This window comes from Malus domestica, chromosome 02, assembly GCF_042453785.1.
Source record: "Malus domestica chromosome 02, GDT2T_hap1".
Lineage (NCBI taxonomy): Eukaryota > Viridiplantae > Streptophyta > Magnoliopsida > Rosales > Rosaceae > Malus > Malus domestica.
In genome coordinates, this window is record NC_091662.1 from 36,107,207 (window position 1) to 36,128,092 (window position 20,886).

The 20,886-nt window shown below is 42.0% G+C and overlaps 2 protein-coding genes and 1 long non-coding RNA gene across 6 annotated transcripts; 1 reads left to right on the forward strand and 2 right to left on the reverse strand.

Moving 5' to 3' along the window:
- Positions 1 to 8,403: 8,403 nt before the first annotated feature.
- LOC103418629 (disease resistance protein RUN1-like) lies at positions 8,404 to 13,726 on the reverse strand. Of its 4 annotated transcripts, none has more exons than XM_070817925.1 (7): positions 13,066 to 13,726; positions 10,866 to 11,952; positions 10,248 to 10,535; positions 9,778 to 10,128; positions 9,590 to 9,671; positions 9,034 to 9,328; positions 8,404 to 8,870 (listed from the first exon to the last, which is right to left on the reverse strand). In XM_070817925.1, the coding sequence occupies exons 1-6, from the start codon at positions 13,560 to 13,562 to the stop codon at positions 9,057 to 9,059; spliced, it is 2,577 nt and encodes an 858-aa protein (XP_070674026.1). In that variant the 5' UTR covers positions 13,563 to 13,726; the 3' UTR covers positions 8,404 to 8,870; positions 9,034 to 9,056. The 4 variants fall into 4 exon arrangements, with proteins under 4 accessions (XP_070674026.1, XP_070674024.1, XP_070674027.1 ...); XM_070817926.1 differs by having other exon boundaries at positions 8,444 to 8,863; XM_070817923.1 differs by having other exon boundaries at positions 9,034 to 9,671.
- Positions 13,727 to 14,439: 713 nt separating this feature from the next.
- On the forward strand, positions 14,440 to 14,844 carry LOC139193972 (uncharacterized). Its single transcript, XR_011578560.1, has 2 exons — positions 14,440 to 14,683; positions 14,803 to 14,844. It is a non-coding gene; the product is annotated as an uncharacterized lncRNA (long non-coding RNA).
- Positions 14,845 to 15,767: 923 nt separating this feature from the next.
- On the reverse strand, positions 15,768 to 16,580 carry LOC139193971 (uncharacterized). Its single transcript, XM_070817927.1, has 2 exons — positions 16,473 to 16,580; positions 15,768 to 16,400 (listed from the first exon to the last, which is right to left on the reverse strand). The coding sequence occupies exons 1-2, from the start codon at positions 16,536 to 16,538 to the stop codon at positions 15,783 to 15,785; spliced, it is 684 nt and encodes a 227-aa protein (XP_070674028.1). The 5' UTR covers positions 16,539 to 16,580; the 3' UTR covers positions 15,768 to 15,782.
- Positions 16,581 to 20,886: the final 4,306 nt, after the last annotated feature.

The following is a 20,886-nucleotide window of genomic DNA, read 5'->3' on the forward strand; positions in this document are numbered from 1 at the left end:
ATTTGGGTCTGCCGATACGCGGTCAACATCGACAAACCACAAAGGCCAAAATACAAAACCACAGATGCAAACAAACCCCAAATGAACAAAGCCAATCTCTAACCTAACAACTACAAAGATGCACAATACAACAACAACAACAACAAAGCCTTTTCCCACTAAGTGGGGTCGGCTATATGAATCCTAGAACGCCATTGCGCTCGGTTTTGTGTCATGTCCTCCGTTAGATCCAAGTACTCTAAGTCTTTTCTTAGAGTCTCTTCCAAAGTTTTCCTAGGTCTTCCTCTACCCCTTCGGCCCTGAACCTCTGTCCCGTAGTCACATCTTCGAACCGGAGCGTCAGTCGGCCTTCTTTGCACATGTCCAAATCACCGGAGCCGATTTTCTCTCATCTTTCCTACAATTTCGGCTACTCCTACTTTACCTCGGATATCCTCATTCCCAATCTTATCCTTTCTCGTGTGCCCACACATCCCACGAAGCATCCTCATCTCCGCTACACCCATTTTGTGTACGTGTTGATGCTTCACCGCCCAACATTCTGTGACATACAACATCGCTGGCCTTATTGCCGTCCTATAAAATTTTCCCTTGAGCTTCAGTGGCCTACGACGGTCACACAACACGCCGGATGCGCTCTTACACTTCATCCATCCAGCTTTTATTCTATGGTTGAGATCTCCATCTAATTCTCCGTTCTCTTGCAAGATAGATCCTAGGTAGCGAAAACGGTCGCTTTTTGTGATCTTCGCTAGATTGCTCCGGTCATTAGTGTGGATAAGTATATAAATGGATAGAGATAGGAAAGCAAACACAAGATGTACGTGGTTCACCCAGCTTGGCTACGTCCACGGAATAGAAGAGTTCTCATTAATTGTGAAGGGTTTACACAAGTACATAGGTTCAAGCTCTCCTTTAGTGAGTACAAGTGAATGATTTAGTACAAATGACATTAGGAAATATTGTGGGAGAATGATCTCGTAATCACGAAACTTCTAAGTATCGGAGTGTGGTGTCGTCTTGACTTGCCTTAATAATCTCATAGGTAGATGTGGCATCTTCTCTGGAAGTACTTTTCCTCCATCCAGGGGTGGTATCTTTAACTGGTGGAGATGCACAAGGTAATGTATCAATTTCACTTGAAGCTTACTTGTAGTTTCAGGCTTGGTCAAGCGCGATACGAACCATGTAGTAGGAGTCCCCCAAGTCGCCGAGCTAGGGGGTCTGCTGAAAGAGGTGACAGACAAGGTAAGCAATCAGAGCTCCGACTGATTGTTCACCTTCTCCCCATCTTGCAACAGCATGAAGGATAAAGAGAAGAAAAATGAGAAGAGATGATATGAGATACTTTTGCTTTTGAAGAAGTAACTTTCCACAGGCTTATTCTTGAATTGAGTTGGAGGGTTTTCTGGTTTCCTCCAGAGTATAAGGCCGACTGAAGAATTTGAGGGTCAAAACAAGTCCATCAAATCTAGAGTACGTTCCACCCTGCTGATATGGGATACTTTTGCTTTTGACAGAGTAATGGATGTATCGGCACGTGTGCTGTTACGCTTGTCTCCACATGCTTCCTTGTATCCTTCGCACTTGCCCTATCTGTTCCTCAAGCAGATGCAGAATCTTCCCTGGAAACATAAGATGTTGAAGATGAGTACTCGAGAGCAATGCCAGGTAAGTAATCAGGTAAGGGGTTCCAGGCAGTCAGTTCCTGGCTGGAAGCTTGATTCCAAGTGCTGACTGATTGCTCTCTTTCTCCTTGTCTTGCAAGTAAAAACAAGGCCAAAGGAAAAGACAGGGAAAAAGCATGATATGGGATACTCTTGCTTTTAACCCTGATGATATGAGATATTCTTGCTCTAGTATAGCTTGTTTGCAGAGGTATTATCGGGGGGAAAGAAAGCTGAATATTTCGAAAGGCTTCGTTGGGAGTGCCCTCTCAGATATGATGAAGGGTTGAGCATTTTTGCAGGTCTGCCTGTCCGTTGGGTATGGAGGTCGACATATATAGGAGTCTCCCTAACAACAAGTAGTAATGCTATTTTTTTACCCTGCTTGGTCATAGCACGGTAGTGGGAGCTGTCAGTTTCACATGTTTTAACTCTGTCAGAGCACTTTGAAAAAGTGGTCTGTGGTATCTGGCTCTCGAGATTCGGAGAACGATGCCTCTTCGATTTTTGAGAAAGCAATCATGCTGGGGGTCTGGCTCTCGAGATTCGGAGAGCAGTGTCTCTTCGATTTTTGAGGAAGTAATCATGTTGGGAGTCTGGCTCTCAAGATTCGGATGGCGGTGCCTCTTCGATTTTGGAGCAAGCAATCTTGTTGGGAGTGTTGTCTCGAATGTGAGTAAAGGTTGGGCATGTTTGCTAGTCTACCTTGCCACGAAGCACAAAGGTTGACACACAGGGACTTTCCAATTATCCAGCAATGGTACTGTTCCTTTACCCTCTCTTCGATTTTGAGAAAGTAGTCATGTTGGGAGTCTGGCTCTCGAGATTCGGAGGACGGTGCCTCTTCGATTTTGGAGCAAGCAATCTTGTTGGGAGTGTTTTCTCGAATGTGAGTAAAGGTTGGGCATGTTTGCTCGTCTACCTTGCCACGAAGCACAGAGGTTGACACACAGGGACTTTCCAATTATCCAGCAGTGGTACTGTTCCTTTACCCTTGTGGGTAATAATATGGTAGCTAGACCTTCAAAATTTATGGGTCTAAACTTTGTTAGTGCTGTTTCTTTGCTATTCTTTTACCCTTCTTGGTCAGAGCGATTTAGTGGGAGCTGCAAGCTTCACGTGCTCAACTTTGGCAGAGAACTTTGGCAAAGTTATCTGTGGTACCCATGAGCTATTGTTGCGTGTGGGAAGTGGGTAATTGAACAGTAAGATTCATGTGCTTTCTACTTCACCAGAAATCTTCGACAGAATGCCCATAATTTCTGCAAAGCTGAGTGTGTGTGTGACAGGTGCTGACAAGGCTAGAAAAGTAGGTGCCTCTTCGATTTCTGAGATCGGCCCTCGTGGTCTCTGAGCAGCCCAGTTTTTGAGAAAGCGAGCGCCTCTGCGATTGATTCGGAGAACGATGCCTCATCGATTTTTGAGAAAGCAATCATGCTGGGGGTCTGGCTCTCGAAGATTCGGGGAGCAGTGTCTCTTCGATTTTTGAGAAAGTAATCATGTTGGGAGTCTGGCTCTCGAGATTCGGAAGGCGGTGCCTCTTCGATTTTGGAGCAAGCAATCTTGTTGGGAGTGTTTTCTCGAATGTGAGTAAAGGTTGGGCATGTTTGCTAGTCTACCTTGCCACGAAGCACAGAGGTTGACACACAGGGACTTTCCAATTATCCAGCAATGGTACTGTTCCTTTACCCTCTCTTCGATTTTTAATAAAGTAGTCATGTTGGGAGTCTGGCTCTCGAGATTCGGAGGACGGTGCCTCTTCGATTTTGGAGCAAGCAATCTTATAGGGAGTGTTTTCTCGAATGTGAGTAAAGGTTGGGCATGTTTGCTAGTCTACCTTGCCACGAAGCACAGAGGTTGACACACAGGGACTTTCCAATTATCCAGCAGTGGTACTGTTCCTTTACCCTTGTGGGTAATAATATGGTAGCTAGACCTTCAAAATTTATGGGTCTAAACTTTGTTAGTGCTGTTTCTTTGCTATTCTTTTACCCTTCTTGGTCAGAGCGATGTAGTGGGAGCTGCAAGCTTCACGTGCTCAACTTTGGCAGAGAACTTTGGCAAAGTTATCTGTGGTACCCATGAGCTATTGTTGCGTGTGGGAAGTGGGTGATTGAACAGTAAGATTCATGTGTTTTCTACTTCCCCAGAAGTCTTCGACAGAATGCCCATAATTTCCGCAAAGCTGAGTGTGCGTGTGACATGTGCTGACAAGGCTGGAAAAGTAGGTGCCTCTTCGATTTTTGAGATCGGCCCTCGTGATCTCTGGGGAGCCCAGCTTTTGAGAAAGCGAGCGCCTCTTCGATTTCTGAGATCGGCCTTCGTGGTCTTTGAGCAGCCCAACTTTTGAGAAAGCAAACGCCTCTTCGATTTCTGAGATCAACCCTCGTGATCTCTAAGCAGCTCAGCTTTTGAGAAAGCAAACGCCTCTTCGATTTCTGAGCAGGCGCCTCTTCGATTTCTGAAGCTCCGTCGAGTGCAGATTTTTATAGGGGCTGGCATTAAGTTCCAAAGCACACTTGAATCTCCACCAGTAGAAGCTTCATTCTTGCACTTCTAAGATCTTGATTTGTCCGACCTCTTCTCTCTTCAACACCTTTGAAAATGTCTGGCCCCTCCGACCGTCGTTTTGACTTGAACCTTGTTGAAGAGGCAGCCCCGCCTTCTCCAGACAACATATGGCGCCCATCCTTCGTCTCCCCTACTGGTCCTCTTACCGTTGGGGATTCCGTGATGAAGAATGATATGACCGCTGCGGTGGTGGCCAGGAACCTTCTCACTCCCAAAGATAACAGACTACTTTCCAAACGGTCTGATGAGTTAGCTGTTAAGGATTCGCTGGCTCTCAGTGTTCAGTGTGCAGGTTCTGTGTCTAATATGGCCCAACGCCTATTTGCTCGAACCCGCCAAGTTGAATCATTGGCGGCTGAAGTGATGAGTCTCAAACAGGAGATTAGAGGGCTCAAGCATGAGAATAAAAGTTGCACCGGCTCGCACATGACTATGCTACAAACATGAAGAGGAAGCTTGACCAGATGAAGGAAACTGATGGTCAGGTTTTACTTGATCATCAGAGATTTGTGGGTTTGTTCCAAAGGCATTTATTGCCTTCGTCTTCTAGGGCTGTACCGCGTAATGAAGCTCCAAATGATCAACCTCTGATGCCTCCTCCTTCTAGGGTTCTGTCCAGTACTGAGGCTCCAAATGATCCCCCTCCGGTGCCTTCTCTTTCTGGGCCTCTACCGACTGCTGAGACTTCTCCTAAGCAACCTTTGTGAAGGCTCCCTCTTGTGTGTTTATTTTGACTCATGTATATGTACATATTTGTAGCTTATCGGGGATATCAATAAATAAGCTTTCCTTCATTTCAACGTATTGTGTTAAATACACCAAAGCCTTCTTCGCTAAGTTCTTTGAATTTTCTTTTGTTGAAGCTTTCTGAGTGGAGCATGTAGGTTGGGGTAGTGTTCCCTTAATTTCCTGAGTGAGGAAAACTTCTCAGTTGGAGACTTGGAAAATCCAAATCACTGAGTGGGATCGGCTATATGAATCTTAGAACGCCATTGTGCTCGATCCTGTGTCATGTCATTCGTTAGATCCAAGTACTCTAAGTCTTTTCTTAGAGTCTCTTCCAAAGTTTTCCTAGGTCTTCCTCTACCCCTTCGGCCCTGAACCTCTGTCCCATAGTCGCATCTTCTAATCGGAGCGTCAGTAGGCCTTCTTTGCACATGTCCAAACCACCGTAACCGATTTTCTCTCATCTTTCCTTCAATTTCGGCTACTCCTACTTTACCCCGGATATCCTCATTCCTAATCTTATCCTTTCTCGTGTGCCCACACATCCAACGAAGCATCCTCATCTCCGCTACACCCATTTTGTGTACGTGTTGATGTTTCACCGCCCAACATTCTGTGCCATACAGCATCGCCGGCCTTATTGTCGTCCTATAAAATTTTCCCTTGAGCTTCAGTGGCATACGGCGGTCACACAACACGCCGGATGCACTCTTCCACTTCATCCATCCAGCTTGTATTCTATGGTTGAGATCTCCATCTAATTCTCCGTTCTTTTGCAAGATAGATCCTAGGTAACGAAAACGGTCGCTCTTTGGTATTTCTTGATCTCCGATCCTCACCCCTAACTCGTTTTGGCCTCCATTTGCACTGAACTTGCACTCCATATATTCTGTCTTTGATCGGCTTAGGCGAAGACCTTTAGATTCCAACACTTCTCTCCAAAGGTTAAGCTTTGCATTTACCCCTTCCTGAGTTTCATCTATCAACACTATATCGTCTGCGAAAAGCATACACCAAGGAATATCATCTTGAATATGTCCTGTTAACTCATCCATTACCAACGCAAAAAGGTAAGGACTTAAGGATGAGCCTTGATGTAATCCTACAGTTATGGGAAAGCTTTCGGTTTGTCCTTCATGAGTTCTTACGGCAGTCTTTGCTCCTTCATACATATCCTTTATAGCTTGGATATATGCTACTCGTACTCCTTTCTTCTCTAAAATCCTCCAAAGAATGTCTCTTGGGACCCTATCATACGCTTTTTCCAAATCTATAAAGACCATGTGTAAATCCTTTTTCCCATCTCTATATCTTTCCATCAATCTTCGTAAGAGATAGATTGCCTCCATGGTTGAGCGCCCTGACATGAACCCGAATTGGTTGTCCGAAACCCGTGTCTCTTGCCTCAATCTATGCTCAATGACTCTCTCCCAAAGCTTCATTGTATGACTCATTAGCTTAATACCCCTATAGTTCATGCAATTTTGTACGTCGCCCTTATTCTTGTAGATAGGCACCAAAGTGCTCGTTCGCCACTCATTTGGCATCTTCTTCGTTTTCAAAATCCTATTGAAAAGGTCAGTGAGCCATGTTATACCTGTCTCTCCCAAAAGTTTCCACACTTCGATTGGTATATCGTCTGGGCCTATTGCTTTTTTATGCTTCATCTTCTTCAAAGCTACAACCACTTCTTCCTTCCGGATTCGACGATAAAAAGAGTAGTTTCTACACTCTTCTGAGTTACTCAACTCCCCTAAAGAAGCACTCATTTCATGTCCTTCATTGAAAAGATTATGAAAATAACCTCTCCATCTGTCTTTAACCGCGTTCTCTGTAGCAAGAACCTTTCCATCCTCATCCTTGATGCACCTCACTTGGTTTAGGTCCCTTGTCTTCTTTTCCCTTGCTCTAGATAGTTTATAGATATCCAACTCTCCTTCTTTGGTATCTAGTCGTTTATACATATCGTCGTAAGCCGCTAACTTAGCTTCTCTGACAGCTTTCTTCGCCTCTTGCTTCGCTTTTCTATACCTTTCACCATTTTCATCGGTCATCTCCTTGTATAAGGCTTTACAACATTCCTTCTTAGCCTTCACCTTCGTTTGTACCTCCTCATTCCACCACCAAGATTCCTTTTGGTGTGGGGCAAAGCCCTTGGACTCTCCTAATACCTCTTTTGCTACTTTTCGGATACAACTAGCCATGGAATCCCACATTTGGCTAGCTTCCCCCTCTCTATCCCACACACATTGGGTGATTACCTTCTCTTTGAAAATGGCTTGTTTTTCTTCTTTTAGATTCCACCATCTAGTCCTTGGGCACTTCCAAGTCTTGTTCTTTTGTCTTACTCTTTTGATATGTACATCCATCACCAACAAGCGATGTTGATTAGCCACGCTCTCTCCTGGTATAACTTTGCAATCCTTACAAGTTATACGATCCCCTTTCCTCATTAGAAGAAAATCTATTTGTGTTTTTGACGACCCACTCTTGTAGGTGATCACATGTTCTTCTCTCTTCTTAAAGAAAAAAGCTCAACAAAAGATAGAAGCAGCACAGCCAGCAACTGAATCCACCATTCAAGGACCAAAAAGGGAAGACTTCCGATGCCAACAAAGCAAAAAGACAGAACATCATCAGAACAGTAGAAGGAGGCGGCGCATAGACCCAAATCAGCTGCAAAGCAGTTTTGCACACCTTTATCAAAGTGAGCGACAACTCGCTCTCGCGGTGGGTAGCAAACACAATGACTAGTATAGCCTTCTCAATCGAAAGCAAGCATTCAACAGACAATTGGAGGATTTGTAGGCGGAGGAGTGGGAGGGTAGAGGAGAGTTCTCGTGTGATGCACAAAAGAAGGATATCTAAGTAGTTGTTTGGGTTAGGAATTAGGCATAAATTTGGAACAAATTTGAATTTAGTGCAACAAGCTGAAAATTTCCGAAAAGCGAGCAGAAAACCAAAATTATGGGGATACGAAGACACGTTTACTTTGATAGAATGACAAACGACTATAATTTGAAGGCATTTTGATAACCCATTTACTTTGACCGAAACCTGACCACTTATGTGTAGGGCTAACCATATTTTGAAACAACATACGAAAACACCTAACAATCCATGAGTTGATTCAATTAGAAGCTGTTTTTCTTTTCTTATTTTTTATTTCTTTTAAATTAGATTTAAAGTTTTGACCTTCAAATAACCAGCTGTAAATTGATTATTTTCTAAAAAAGAATCAGTTGTAAACTGGCTCCGTTGAATAATATGGTATACTTCTGTGAAATGTGTCTCAATGCTAAGTTGGTTTTGCAAAACACTTAATAACCTATAAATTAATCATATTTTCTTGCATCTCATTTGACACACATTGTTAGCTAATTCCTTCTCAATATATATAAGAAAACCCATACCCAGTTAAAAACTTGTTTGAACCAGCTACTCCAAAATATTTCTTTGAGCCAATAAAGCAAACCAACTTCAAGACACAACAAACCAATAATCTGCTGGTGATATGTTAAATTCAAGGTTCTATAAGATCCAATTTCAAAAATTGATAAAGACTAAAATTGAGTTTCAAAAAGTAGCAGCCTGCACCACAGCTCTTGCGAGTTAAACAGTTCATGAAGATCAGTGGTCACACAAAATTTGTCCTTTGCCAGATGCCTGGTGCAATATACACTCGTGAGCCACACGGCAAATTCAACTGCTCAAACCTTGGCTAAATATGCGTTGTCTGTTGTTGATTGTTTTGAGTAGTTTGAAGTACCACTTGATGTGATCCAGGATGTTCTTCTACAGGATGGTGGCCTACGGGGTCAGACGCAAAATCCCCCTCCAATGTAATATTTCCTTTTTGCAGAGAGGTTTTGAGCGACAGTTGATTTCTTTCCTCGTTCCTAACCACTTCACGACTAAGAAGTTAGTCAAATTAAATAAGCCTAATCTTTGCTTGGCATTAACATTATTAAAAATTTTACGTGTTCACTTGTTACATACAAAGGGGAAATATGTAGTATACAGTCTATGACTACCAAAAGGACTAATGGCTCGAGTTCAATTTATGTACCTTTTTCTTCTTCGATTAGGCTACTAGCCCATGCTGCTTCCTTCTTGCATGATTTCATCAGTTTCTTCTTCTGCTTTTCTTTCAACACTGGGATCAGACCTCAGTCTTTTGCGGGATTGATTCTCATGGGACAAGTCATCACTCCATGCTGCCTTATGATTGCCGTCCTCATTGCATTCACTTGAATATGGCATAGATTGACATTCGAGCGCATATTCATTGATTAATTTTTCCTTTTCCAGATTAATCCCTATCTTCTTCACCCTGAGATGAATATCATCAGTAGCCACTGGTCCTACAAAGCGTGCACTAACATTTATCTTGTCTCCGCCTTTCACATTAAGCTTATAGTTTGACAAATGTCCCAGCCAAAGATAATTTTCATGGGAAGTTATTACAGTGGCACGCATAGGAGAGATGAGAAATTCGGTGTTCTGGGTACAATTTGCAACATGAATGCAAAGAGAGCCACCAGATTGGGAGTCGTCTGAAGAATAAATAATGCACACAGTCAATGCTTTTAAATCACCAAAACTTTGTGGCACAACTATTTTACCCTGAGGGTCGATAGGCGTAACCCATGACGGAATTTCATTTCCAGGGAGAAAAAGGCCACCATTTCCGCTCGCACTCCATCCCTATACCATGGAGAAAGATAGGTGAGGATTACAAGCATGTTTGTATACGAGAGAGAGAGAGAGAGAGAGAGAGAGAGAGAGAGAGAGAGAGAGAGAGAGAGAGGACCTGTAGGATTGCTTCCTTAAAAGCAGCAGTGAGATTGGTGCACCCTTCCATATGAATCCTTGTCATGGAGTTTAATGCCTTATCCAAGCCTAGAATGTCAGAGAGTTTGGGGGAGTGATTCAGATGCAATTCTCTCATCCTTGACATCTCTGAAAAGTTGGGCATTTTCTCCAATGCAATGCAATCATCCGCTTCCAGGATTTCCAAATTTTTTGGTAAAGCTGGTATTGCCTGAAGGTTTTTGCAATCTTTGAGTATCAATCTCTCAAGATTTGGGATTTTTGAGAAGTCGGGTAATCTGATCAGGCAATTGCAGTATCCAAGATTAAGAAACTTCAACTTCTCAAGTGTCTGTCAGACAAAAGATAATGAATATCAAAATTCAAATAGAAGAGAGAAAGCATGATGTTGGTATTTACAAAATATGGAGGATAGATTTGATATATAGCTTGGTTGAGTTAATACTGTACCACGTTGGAGTCCTCCCAAACTTGTATGTTGCTATGACTCAGGTCGATATCAACTAGGTTTGTTTGATTAAAATCTCTGGGTATGCCCTTCATAGGAAACTCAAGCCAACACAACCATCTTAACTCTTTGGAAAGGTGTTCGGAAAGGTCTTCGCAGTGTCCAGTGAACTGTACGCCTTTGAGTTTGAGTAATCTCAATCCGTGCATCTCTCTAAATGCTTCAGTACTGAAGCTAGGCTTGTGACGTTCTGACAAATCTAAAGAGAGTCCTTGAACTTCTTCCCTTCCCTGTTATGAAATAAAATAAGATAAAATAACACAAGGGCTATTTGCTTCAACTTCAACTGCTGCAGCACCACTAGATCCATGAAACAGAGTTTGCTTAGACTTCAGTTTTGTTTTATAGGGCTATTACACCTTTGTTCTCTATTACACTTTCCCTCGTCTACCCTTATTTCTCTATTCATTGAACCGATACCTAATCAATGCATTGTATAATGTATGTTGTACTCTTAACACATTCAGAGCATGCAATTTCTTAGATGTGGGATATGCATATAAATTCTCCTTTAATATGAACATGCATTTAGTATGCAATTTGATTGCAAATGTACTTACAGTTTTGGTCCTCAATACACGTTTTACATCTTCGTGATCCCACAATCTACAGCGCTTTCCAAGGATGTCCGGGGATTTTTCACGTACAATTTCTCTGCCAGTGTCACGAATCAAACCATGCATCATCAGATTGCCTTCTGTATCAACAGTTACAAGGCATTGGTCATGCAGTTCCCTAATTGTATTACAGTCATGTTGATCCAGTATTTTCATGACATAGTCCTTGTTCATTCCAATAAAGAAACAGGATATATCAAGGAACATAGACTTCACATCATCATCGGTTAGCCCATCATAGCTTATCTTAAGCCTTTTGTGAACTGCCGGATAAGGCCGCGATCTTTTCCATTTACCCAATGCACTTTTCCATTCACTTGTGCTTTTTGCACGAAGATAAGTCCCTAAATCTTGAAGTGCCAGTGGCAAACCACCACAATATTCAACAACTTCTCTTGAGACTTGAACATATTCTTCATTAGGATAATTCTTACTAAAGGCACGCCAACTAAGGAGCTCAAGAGATTCTTCTTTATTCATTGCTGGTAGATGACATATCTTATCCGGTTTTAGTGCCTCTAGCAAATGTTCATTTCTTGTTGTTATGACAATTCTACTTCTTGGACCAAACGAGTCACGTTCTATACCTAATGCATCTAACTGGTCCACGCTGTCTACATCATCAATTATGACAAGTACCTTTAGGTTGCCAAGTCTTCTTTTTATATCCTCGGTCCCTTCATCAGCTCTACTAACCTTTATGTTTCCCGATCTCAATACATCAGAAAGAAGTGTGTTTTGCGAATCAACCAGTTTCTTATCTTCTCTCACATTAGGAATGAAACTTGCACATTGAAACATACCCTGATATTTGTTGAAAATGGCTTTGGCAACCGTTGTTTTACCCAGTCCGCCCATACCCCAAATTCCGATTATGCGAACATCATATGATCCTTCGACATCCAAATGGTTACCAATTTCTTGCACGCGAGAATCTATTCCAACTGGGTTTGGGGCTACGGCTAAGTTTGTGTTCTTCAGTTTCCTAGTGATCTCGTCAACAATTTTCCTGACAAACCTTCCTTTATACCTGGTAGTTAAAATTCAAAATAAAAGAAAAGACTAATATCTTTAGTTGCGACTTGTAGAACAAAATTGAAGAAGACAACTCTCCAAAAATATCTAAAAGAGACATTCACTGAGAGATTAAAGTCTCTATATCTGTGCTGATTGAAAGCAGAATGCGTGTATGAGTGTGAGAAGAGAACATAAAACACCAATGGATTGTGCAACAAAAATGGAATGAAGTTAGGACTCTAGTGAAGGAGCATAACCTCTGAATTTAATGAGGACTAAGTGAGTGTTAGAAGAGAACACCACAAGGAGAGCATGCAAAAGATGAAACCATCACAAATAAGCGGAGGAAAGCTCTCTCTTGCGAAGAGTGATCAGAACTTGTAACCGAAACAGTTCTGAGTCACAAAGATCAAAACGCAGAGAGGGACTACTTGAATCAAAGATGAGAAAGTAAGATCTCCATGAGAGTAAGTCCTCTCACAAGGATTTTGAAGTAAGATCCGACACTGGACTACTTGAGGAAAAGATGATCAAGAAGAAAAAGGCAAGCGGAGATCAAACTTGTACATAGAGAGGTCTCTCAAATATGCCACAACAGTTACTTGTTCAAGTAAAGAATGTAAATGAAATGTTTGTTTGCTAAACGTCTTTGAATATTGTTCTATTTCTTGTATTTCTATCTCTCCTACTATTTGTCATTCGAAAATATCGAAAGGTGTGTGAGAGAGACGAAGGCCTAATCTTCAAAAGCCTAATCATGCATTCGTCGCACTATACAGCAATAGTGTGATAAAACCTCAACTTATCTAAAATTCTAAAACTCAACACATCATTACCAAATTCTTTTTTTGTTTTTCTGGGAGTGAAAAGATTTGAATATATAGTGACGCAGGTGCACTACGTCAATCGATGTGATTTAGCTCAATCCGAGAACACTGTTAGTAAGATCAAGCATTGATGTATTCTGATATCGGAGCATTTAAGCTTTGCATTTAAATGCATAAAATCAAAGATTATGAGCTTTTACGTGAAATCAATTTACAGTTTATCGACATTTTGTAAACAGATGTTGGCAACTGAATTGTATAACTAAGGGATTAAAAAGGAAAAGGAAGTAAGTAATTACCCGTCAGTCACACTAAAATCCTCGCCGGCCAACTCTGCAGCTTCATTAAGAGCATCTTTCCAGGTCTGCACCATTTTAGGGAAGCGCTCTTGATGTCTCCGAAATGCTTCCGCAAAAGCACCCCTCTGATGCCTGACATCGGAAGGATCGATATTGTAGAAAATTGGCAAAACCATTTGCCCCATTGTTCTTCTGCTGGCCAAGATCTCGACCAGCTCATCAAGACACCATCTCGACTCGGCATACCCGCTTGAGAAGATGATAGCAGCAAGCCTAGAGTCTTTGACTGCTTGCTTCAGTGCTGGTGTGATAATCTCGCCTCTGGTCAATTCGTTCTCGTCGATAAAGACGTTGAATCTGTGGTCTTTCAATGTGCAGTAGAGGTTGTCCGTCAAGCTCTTGCGCGTTTCGCCTCTGAAGCTCAAGAACACGTCGTACTTGCTACATTTTGACGAAGAGGAGGAGGAGGCCATCTTCATCAGTTGGCAATTTGGCATGCTACTGCAGCAGCAATTCTGACGATTTTCAAGTACCAAAGTAAAGTCAACTCCCCATTGTTTCAAGTCCACAAAAGAGGAGGAGCTTTCTGCATCCTTTGGCTGGCCGGCTCAATTTCTTGGCACTTTTTTATTGTGTGGGTCAGGTCTATAGTCTTTTATTTACTATTTCTCGTTTCATAATATAACTTTCTTTATTCACAAAATTTTTTACCTAACTTCTAATTTCATGGAAGCGATACTATCCAACCGTCGAGATTGAACATTGAATTTCTGCATAATATCCAATTGTTCCGGTGAAGCATTTGGGGAATGGAAACTGAAGTCAAAATTTTGGAATAGTTTCATAAACCAGTTTTTTTAACATTTAGTACATCAAGTTTTTTTAATTTCAGAATGATACTTAAAATCAAAATTTTAGAATAATTTCATACATGGTGACGTGATACCCACATGATTAAGTCAGTCGTTAACTGGTAATGTGGTGCTCATGTGAACAATAACTAGACGCCAAGTGGATATTAAAAAAATTAAAAAGAGTAACCGAGAAAATTCTCTCTCCTCCAAGAAACGCCGGGAAAATCATAACAATGGAGGCCCATTTCGTTCTGTCTTCTTCTGCACTCGGCGTTCTTGTTCTTGTTTCTCAACTCTATTGTCGCCGACGCCCGGACGCGCAGCTCGCACCGCCCTCATCAGGGTAACTGAAATTCTCTGCGCTCTCTCGGTTTTCTTTCGATTCGTACCGAATTTCTTCGTTCTTTTTGGCTTTATTTTCTGAATGCATGCGAGAAGTTGTGATGGGGGAATGCAGTTGTGGTTGAAATGCTGCAAAGTTTTCTCTTTTCTTCTGATTTTTTTCTTGGAAACCAAACAGTGGATTGAGATTCTCTGTAAGCTCCCCCTTTAATCTCCACCATCAGGAGAGTTTTTCCACTGTCTACCATCTGTGCCGCTACACCCTTGCCAACCCACCCATCCCTTCCTTCTTCCTCTCCTCTCTCTCTTCCACTTTTTTCTGTTCTCATCACCTGGGCATCGCAAAGCTTCAGGATCTGGGCGCTCAGGTCCGAGATCGATCGCCTCAACGAGAAATATCAATCCTATTCACATCAATTGAGGTATTACTTTCCCAATTGATTAAGTTTTTGGTTGCTTGATTCATGATTCATTAACTAGGTTGAATTGGAGCGAATTAGATTGGGAATTGAAATTGAAATTGAATTGAGGATAATTTTAGGGTTTTGAAGAGTGAGGTGGAGGAGCTTGAGGATTTGGAGAAGGAGAAGAAGAGGTTTTATGAGTTTAAGGGATTTGAGATGAAGGAGTTCAAGCAGAATGTCGTGAGGTTTGCTTTGGAATGTCAAATGCAAGTTCAAAATTTGAAAAATGGCATCGATGAGGTAAAACTCTAATCAGATGCACAGAAAGAATTTCAAATACGAAAACTTGAGGGGTTTGATCGATTTTCTTAGTTCGTATATCTTCAGATGGCAGAACAGAGGCCATATTCAACGCAAAAATCGAAAGAAAATTTGAAAAGATTAAAACATGGGTTTGGCCGCTGGGTTTGTGCTCCCCACCACCGTCTTCTCCGGCCGCTGGGTTGTGTTCTTCACCGCATTCAAATCAGGTAGGTGTGACTCTCCGGCCGTAAATCTGGGTTTTGTTGACCACCGGCCGATAAATGGGTGGGGTTGGGGTATTGTGGTGAGGGAAAGGTGGGTCGGGTATGGAAGGATCAGGGGAGAGAAGAGTAGAGTCGAAGAGGAAGGGGGAAGGTTGGATGTGCGGGGGATCGAAGAGGGTTGGGTGGGCGCAGAGGAAAGAAGGGAGGGTTGGGTGGGCGCGGGAGAGAAGGGAAGGGATGATGGGTTTTGGCCGTGCGGTTCCCCAGAATTTTTTTTTTAATTTTTTAATATTTATGTGGACCCCTTATGACACGAGGCGTCTAATCACGTGAACACCACTTCATCAATTAACGGCAAATTTAATAAATGTATAAAAATGTCTCAAAATTATTATTTTATGTATCACTCTGGAATGAAAAAAACATCTTGTATTAAATGTTGAAAACCAAAAAACTTGGTAGTAAACTGAAATTAATCTAAATTTTTTATATTTTCATTTCTTACATACAAAAGGGAAATATGTAGTATAGTATGAGTACCAAAAGTACTAATAGCTCGAGTTCAGTTTCTGAATGTTTTTCTTCTTCGGTTAGCCCACGCTGCTTGCTTCTTGCATGATTTCATCAGTTTCTTCTTCTGCATTTCTTTCAACACTGGGATCCAACCTGAGTCTTTTGAGGGATTGATTCTCATGGGACGAGTCATCACCGTGTCCTGCCTTATGATTGCCGTCCTCTTTGCACTCACTTGAATATGGCATAAATTGACAGCTGAGCGCATATTCATTGATTAAATTTTCCTTTTCCAGATTTATCCCTATTTTCTTCACCCTGAGATGAATATCATCAGTAGTCCCTGGTCCTACAAAGTGTGCACCAACATTTATCTTGTCTCCGCCTTTCACATTGAGCTTATTGTTTGACAAATTTCCCAGCCAAAGATAATTTTCATGGGAAGTTATTACAGTGGCACGCATTGGAGAGATGAGAAATACAGTGTTCTGGGTATAATTTGCAACACGAATGCAAAGAGAGCCACCAGATTTGGAGTCGTCTGAAGAATAAATGATGCACACAGTCAATGCTTTTAAATCACAGCCAAAACTTTGCGGCACAGCTATTTCACCCAGAGGGTCGACATGCGTAAACCATGATGGAATTTCATGTCCAGGGAGAAAAAGGCCACCATTTCCTCTCGCATTCCATCCCTATACCATGGAACAAGATAGGAACAAAAAAGGATTACAAGCATGAATGTGTGCGAGAGAGAGAGAGAGGACCTGTAGGATCACTTCTTTAAAAGAAGCAGTGAGATTGGTGCACCCTTCCATATGAATACTTGTCATGGAGTTTAACGCCTTATCCAAGCCTAGAATTTCAGAGAGTTTGGGGTGTTAGGAATGTCGGTACTACAAGATAGAGAATGCACAAGGTAAAGTAGAAAATGGACGCCAAGAATTTATGTGGTTCGGCAATTTATGCCTACGTCCACCAAACAAGGATCAATCTTCACTATATGAAAAAGATGAATACAACAAGAGTAGTCTTACCAAGCCAAAGACAAGGCTTGATGGATACAAGAAAGTATAACACACACTTTCTATCACTCTAAACTTCACTCACACAATGTGTAGTGGAACACTCTCACTCTCACTCTTGGAGTGGAACTCTAGCTTTGGACTTGATTCTTTGCTACTCACTCTTCTCTTGATTTGTTGGTTCACTACAACATCACACCCATATTTATAGGTGAGGGTTTGGCATTCTACTAGTTTCTAGTGTATTCTTCAAACCTCTAGCATAGAAAGATCTAGACTAGCCACAAAAGTGTGGCTTCTAGATCTTTCCATTTGCAACCAAGGAAGCTAGTACTCTCTAGCTTCTTCCATCAACTTAATAACATGCTAGAATTGTCTAGCATGCTCCAGCCATCTCTCTTGCTTACTAGAATAATCTAGAACATTGATCATGGGCTGGACCATATACCAACAATCTCCCCCTCCAGTCCATGAGGGAGGAATTCCGATCATGACTCCAAGTTACCTGGAGTCCATCCCAGCAGCCTTAATGCAGAATTCCAACTTTGATTTTGTGACCTCCTTTGTCAACATGTCTGAAGAATTATTATCGGTATGAATCTTCTTCAGCTGTAGCATCTTGTTCTCGATAGCATCTCTAATCCAGTGATAACGAATATCAATGTGCTTGGTGCGTGAATGGTATGCAGTGTTCTTGCTCAAATCCAGAGCACTCTGACTATCACAATAAACGCCATAATCACTTTGCTTCAAACCCAACTCTTGGAGAAACCGCTTCAGCCACAACAACTCCTTGCATGCTTCTGTAGCGGCTATGTATTCAGCCTCGGTTGTAGACAAAGCAACACACTTTTGCAACTTGGATTGCCAAGACACGGCTCCCCCTGCAAAAGTAAACAAGTACCCAGACGTAGATTTTCTACCATCCAGGTCACCTCCCATGTCAGCATCTGTAAATCCTTCCAAGATTGGTTTGGAACCGCCAAAGCACAAGCACATCTTAGAAGTCCCCTTCAAATATCTGAGAATCCACTTAACAGCTTCCCAATGGTCTTTCCCTGGATTAGAGAGAAACCTGCTCACCACACCTACTGCATAAGCAATATCTGGCCATGTGCACACCATTGCATACATGATACTTCCTACTGCTGAAGAGTAGGGAACAACTGCCATTTTCTCCTTTTCTTCATATGTTTTTGGACACGACTCTTTGCTCAACTTGATATGATTGGCTAAAGGTGAGCTTACCGATTTGGCTGTTTTCATGTTGAACCTTTCAAGCACCCGTTCAACATACTTTTCTTGTGACAGCCACAACTTCTTGGATTTTCTGTCACGAATTATCTCCATGCCCAAAATCTGCTTGGCTGGCCCTAAGTCCTTCATGTCAAAGGACTTAGATAACTCTTCTTTGAGCTTTTTAATCATAAAAGCATCTTGACCGACAATCAACATGTCATCAACATAAAGCAACAAAATGATGAATTTACCTCCAGAAAATTGTTTGATATAGACACAAGAGTCAGCATGAGTTCTCTTGTACCCATTACTCACCATGAATGAGTTGAACTTCTTATTCCACTGTCTCGGAGCCTGCTTAAGACCATATAAACTTTTCTTGAGCTTGCACACCAAATTTTCTTTACCTTTGACTTCAAAGCCTTTGGGTTGCTCCATGTATATCTCCTCTTCTAAATTGCCGTGGAGAAATGCAGTTTTAACATCTAACTGCTCGAGCTCAAGATCCATGCTTGCTGCCATACCAAGGATAACTCGAATGGAAGTCATCTTCACCACCAGTGAGAAAATCTCATCAAAGTCAACTCCTTTCTTTTGACCAAAACCTTTGACAACCAAACGAGCCTTGTACCTTGTCATGTTGTCGTCTCTTTTCAATTTGAACACCCACTTGTTTTTCAATGCTTTCCTGCCCTTTGGAAGCTCCACCAGCTCATAGGTATCATTCTTTGATAAGGAATCCATCTCCGACTCCATTGCCTTCATCCATTTGTCACTGTCGTTATGAGCTCTGGCATCCTCATATGTTTCGGGCTCTCCATAATTAGTCAACATGATATACTCTGATGAAGAATACTTGGTAGACGGTCTTTGACTTCTGATGGATCTTCTGACCTGATCTTCATTCTCTTGCGGGGCTAGAGGCTCCCCCTGATTGGATTCTCCTTGAATCTGCTCTTCTTGACTAGGCTCCCCCTGATCAGCAATCTCATGGTCTGGCACATCTTGATCAGGCTCCTCTTGATCAGCATTATCTGATTCTGCAGGCACTTCATTGGCAGTTGCTTCAGGGATGTCATCGTGACTTTCTTCATCTGAAGCTAATGGATCAACTCCTCTGACTGCGCCATCTGGTTGTGCCTCTTTATCCGAATCCCCAATTGTTTGATCTTCATAAAAGACCACGTCTCTACTTCGGATAAACTTCTTCTGGTATGGGTCCCATAATCTGTAACCAAAATCTTCACCGCCATAACCAAGAAAGATGCACGGTGTAGCTTTGTAGTCTAACTTCGATCTCTGCTCTTTGGGCACATGCACAAAAGCTTTGCAACCAAACACCTTCAGATGAGAGTAAGACACATCATTACCAGTCCATACTCTCTCTGGAACATCAAGACCTAATGGTACTGATGGAGATCGGTTGATCAAATAGCAGGCTGTCCTTACAGCTTCACCCCAGAACTGCTTAGATAACTTTGCAGTCCTCAACATACACCTGACTTTCTCCATGATGGTTCGGTTCATTCTTTCAGCAACACCGTTATGTTGTGGAGTTCCAGGAACTGTCTTCTCATGACGTATGCCATGTTTTACACAATACTCTCTAAACTGGTGAGATGTGTACTCGCCGCCGTTGTCGCTACGAAGGCACTTGAGAGGTTTCCCAATTTCCCTCTCCACCATGGCATGGAACTCCTGGAATGTCTGAAACACCTGGTCTTTGGATTTCAACAAATACACCCACACCCTTCGTGAAGCATCATCAATATAAGTAACAAAATATTTATTTCTTCCAAGTGACTCGACTTCCATGGGACCACACACATCTGAATAAACAAGATCTAACAAGTTTCCTTTCTTTGTAGATGGAACAGAAAAACTAACTCTTCTTTGTTTTCCGAATAAACAATGCTCACAAGAGTTTAACGACGTACCTTTGGCAAAGGGAATATGAGACTTCTTTGCCAAAACTTGTAGGCCTTTCTCGCTCATGTGGCCTAGCCTCTTATGCCACAAGTCTAGAGATGAGTCTTCCACAGCATTCAACTCACCTTTCAAAACCTTGGCATTTGACCGGTACAACGTACAACAAAGTCGTGCTCTTGCTACCACCATTAAGCCTTTAGTAAGCTTCAATTTTCCTTCGCCAATATGGTGATAATATCCTTGTCGATCAAGGGTACCGATGGATATCAGATTGAGACGTATATCAGGAATATGTCTCACATCTTTCAACATCAATTGGCAGCCGAGATTAGTTCTTAAGCAGATATCACCAATTCCAAGAATTTTGGAATAGCTTTCATTCCCCATCTTCACTATGCCAAAGTCACCTTCTTTGTATGTACTGAAGAACTCCCGTTTGGACGTAGCATGGAAGGAAGCTCCATTATCAAAGATCCATTCAATGTCTCTGTCAGAGTTGCCCATATGCAGACATTCACCAACAGACAATATTTCTGGTACATCACCACATATGACAGCGGTGGTATTGCCAGTATCATCTTTCTTCTGATTGTTTCCTTCCCTTTGCTCTCTCTTCCAAACTCGACAATTTTTCTTCATATGGCCTTCTTTGCCACAATGGTGGCATGCACCCCTGAACCTTGACTTGGATCGGCTAGGACTCCTGCCATGACCTCTAGGCCCTCTACTCGTGCTTCTTCCGCGGTTCTCTGTGACAAATACTTGGCTGCTATCTGTGCCAGAAATCTTTCTCCTTGTATCTTCATTGAGCATGCTATTTTTAACATTATCAAGAGTAAGAACACCATTAGAAGCAGAGTTACTTATACTCACCACAAAGGTCTCCCAACTGTCTGGCAAGGATCCAAGTAACAAGAGCGCTTGTAGCTCGTCCTCGATCGTCATTTTCATAGTAGCCAACTGGTTGATGATATTCTGGAAATTGTTC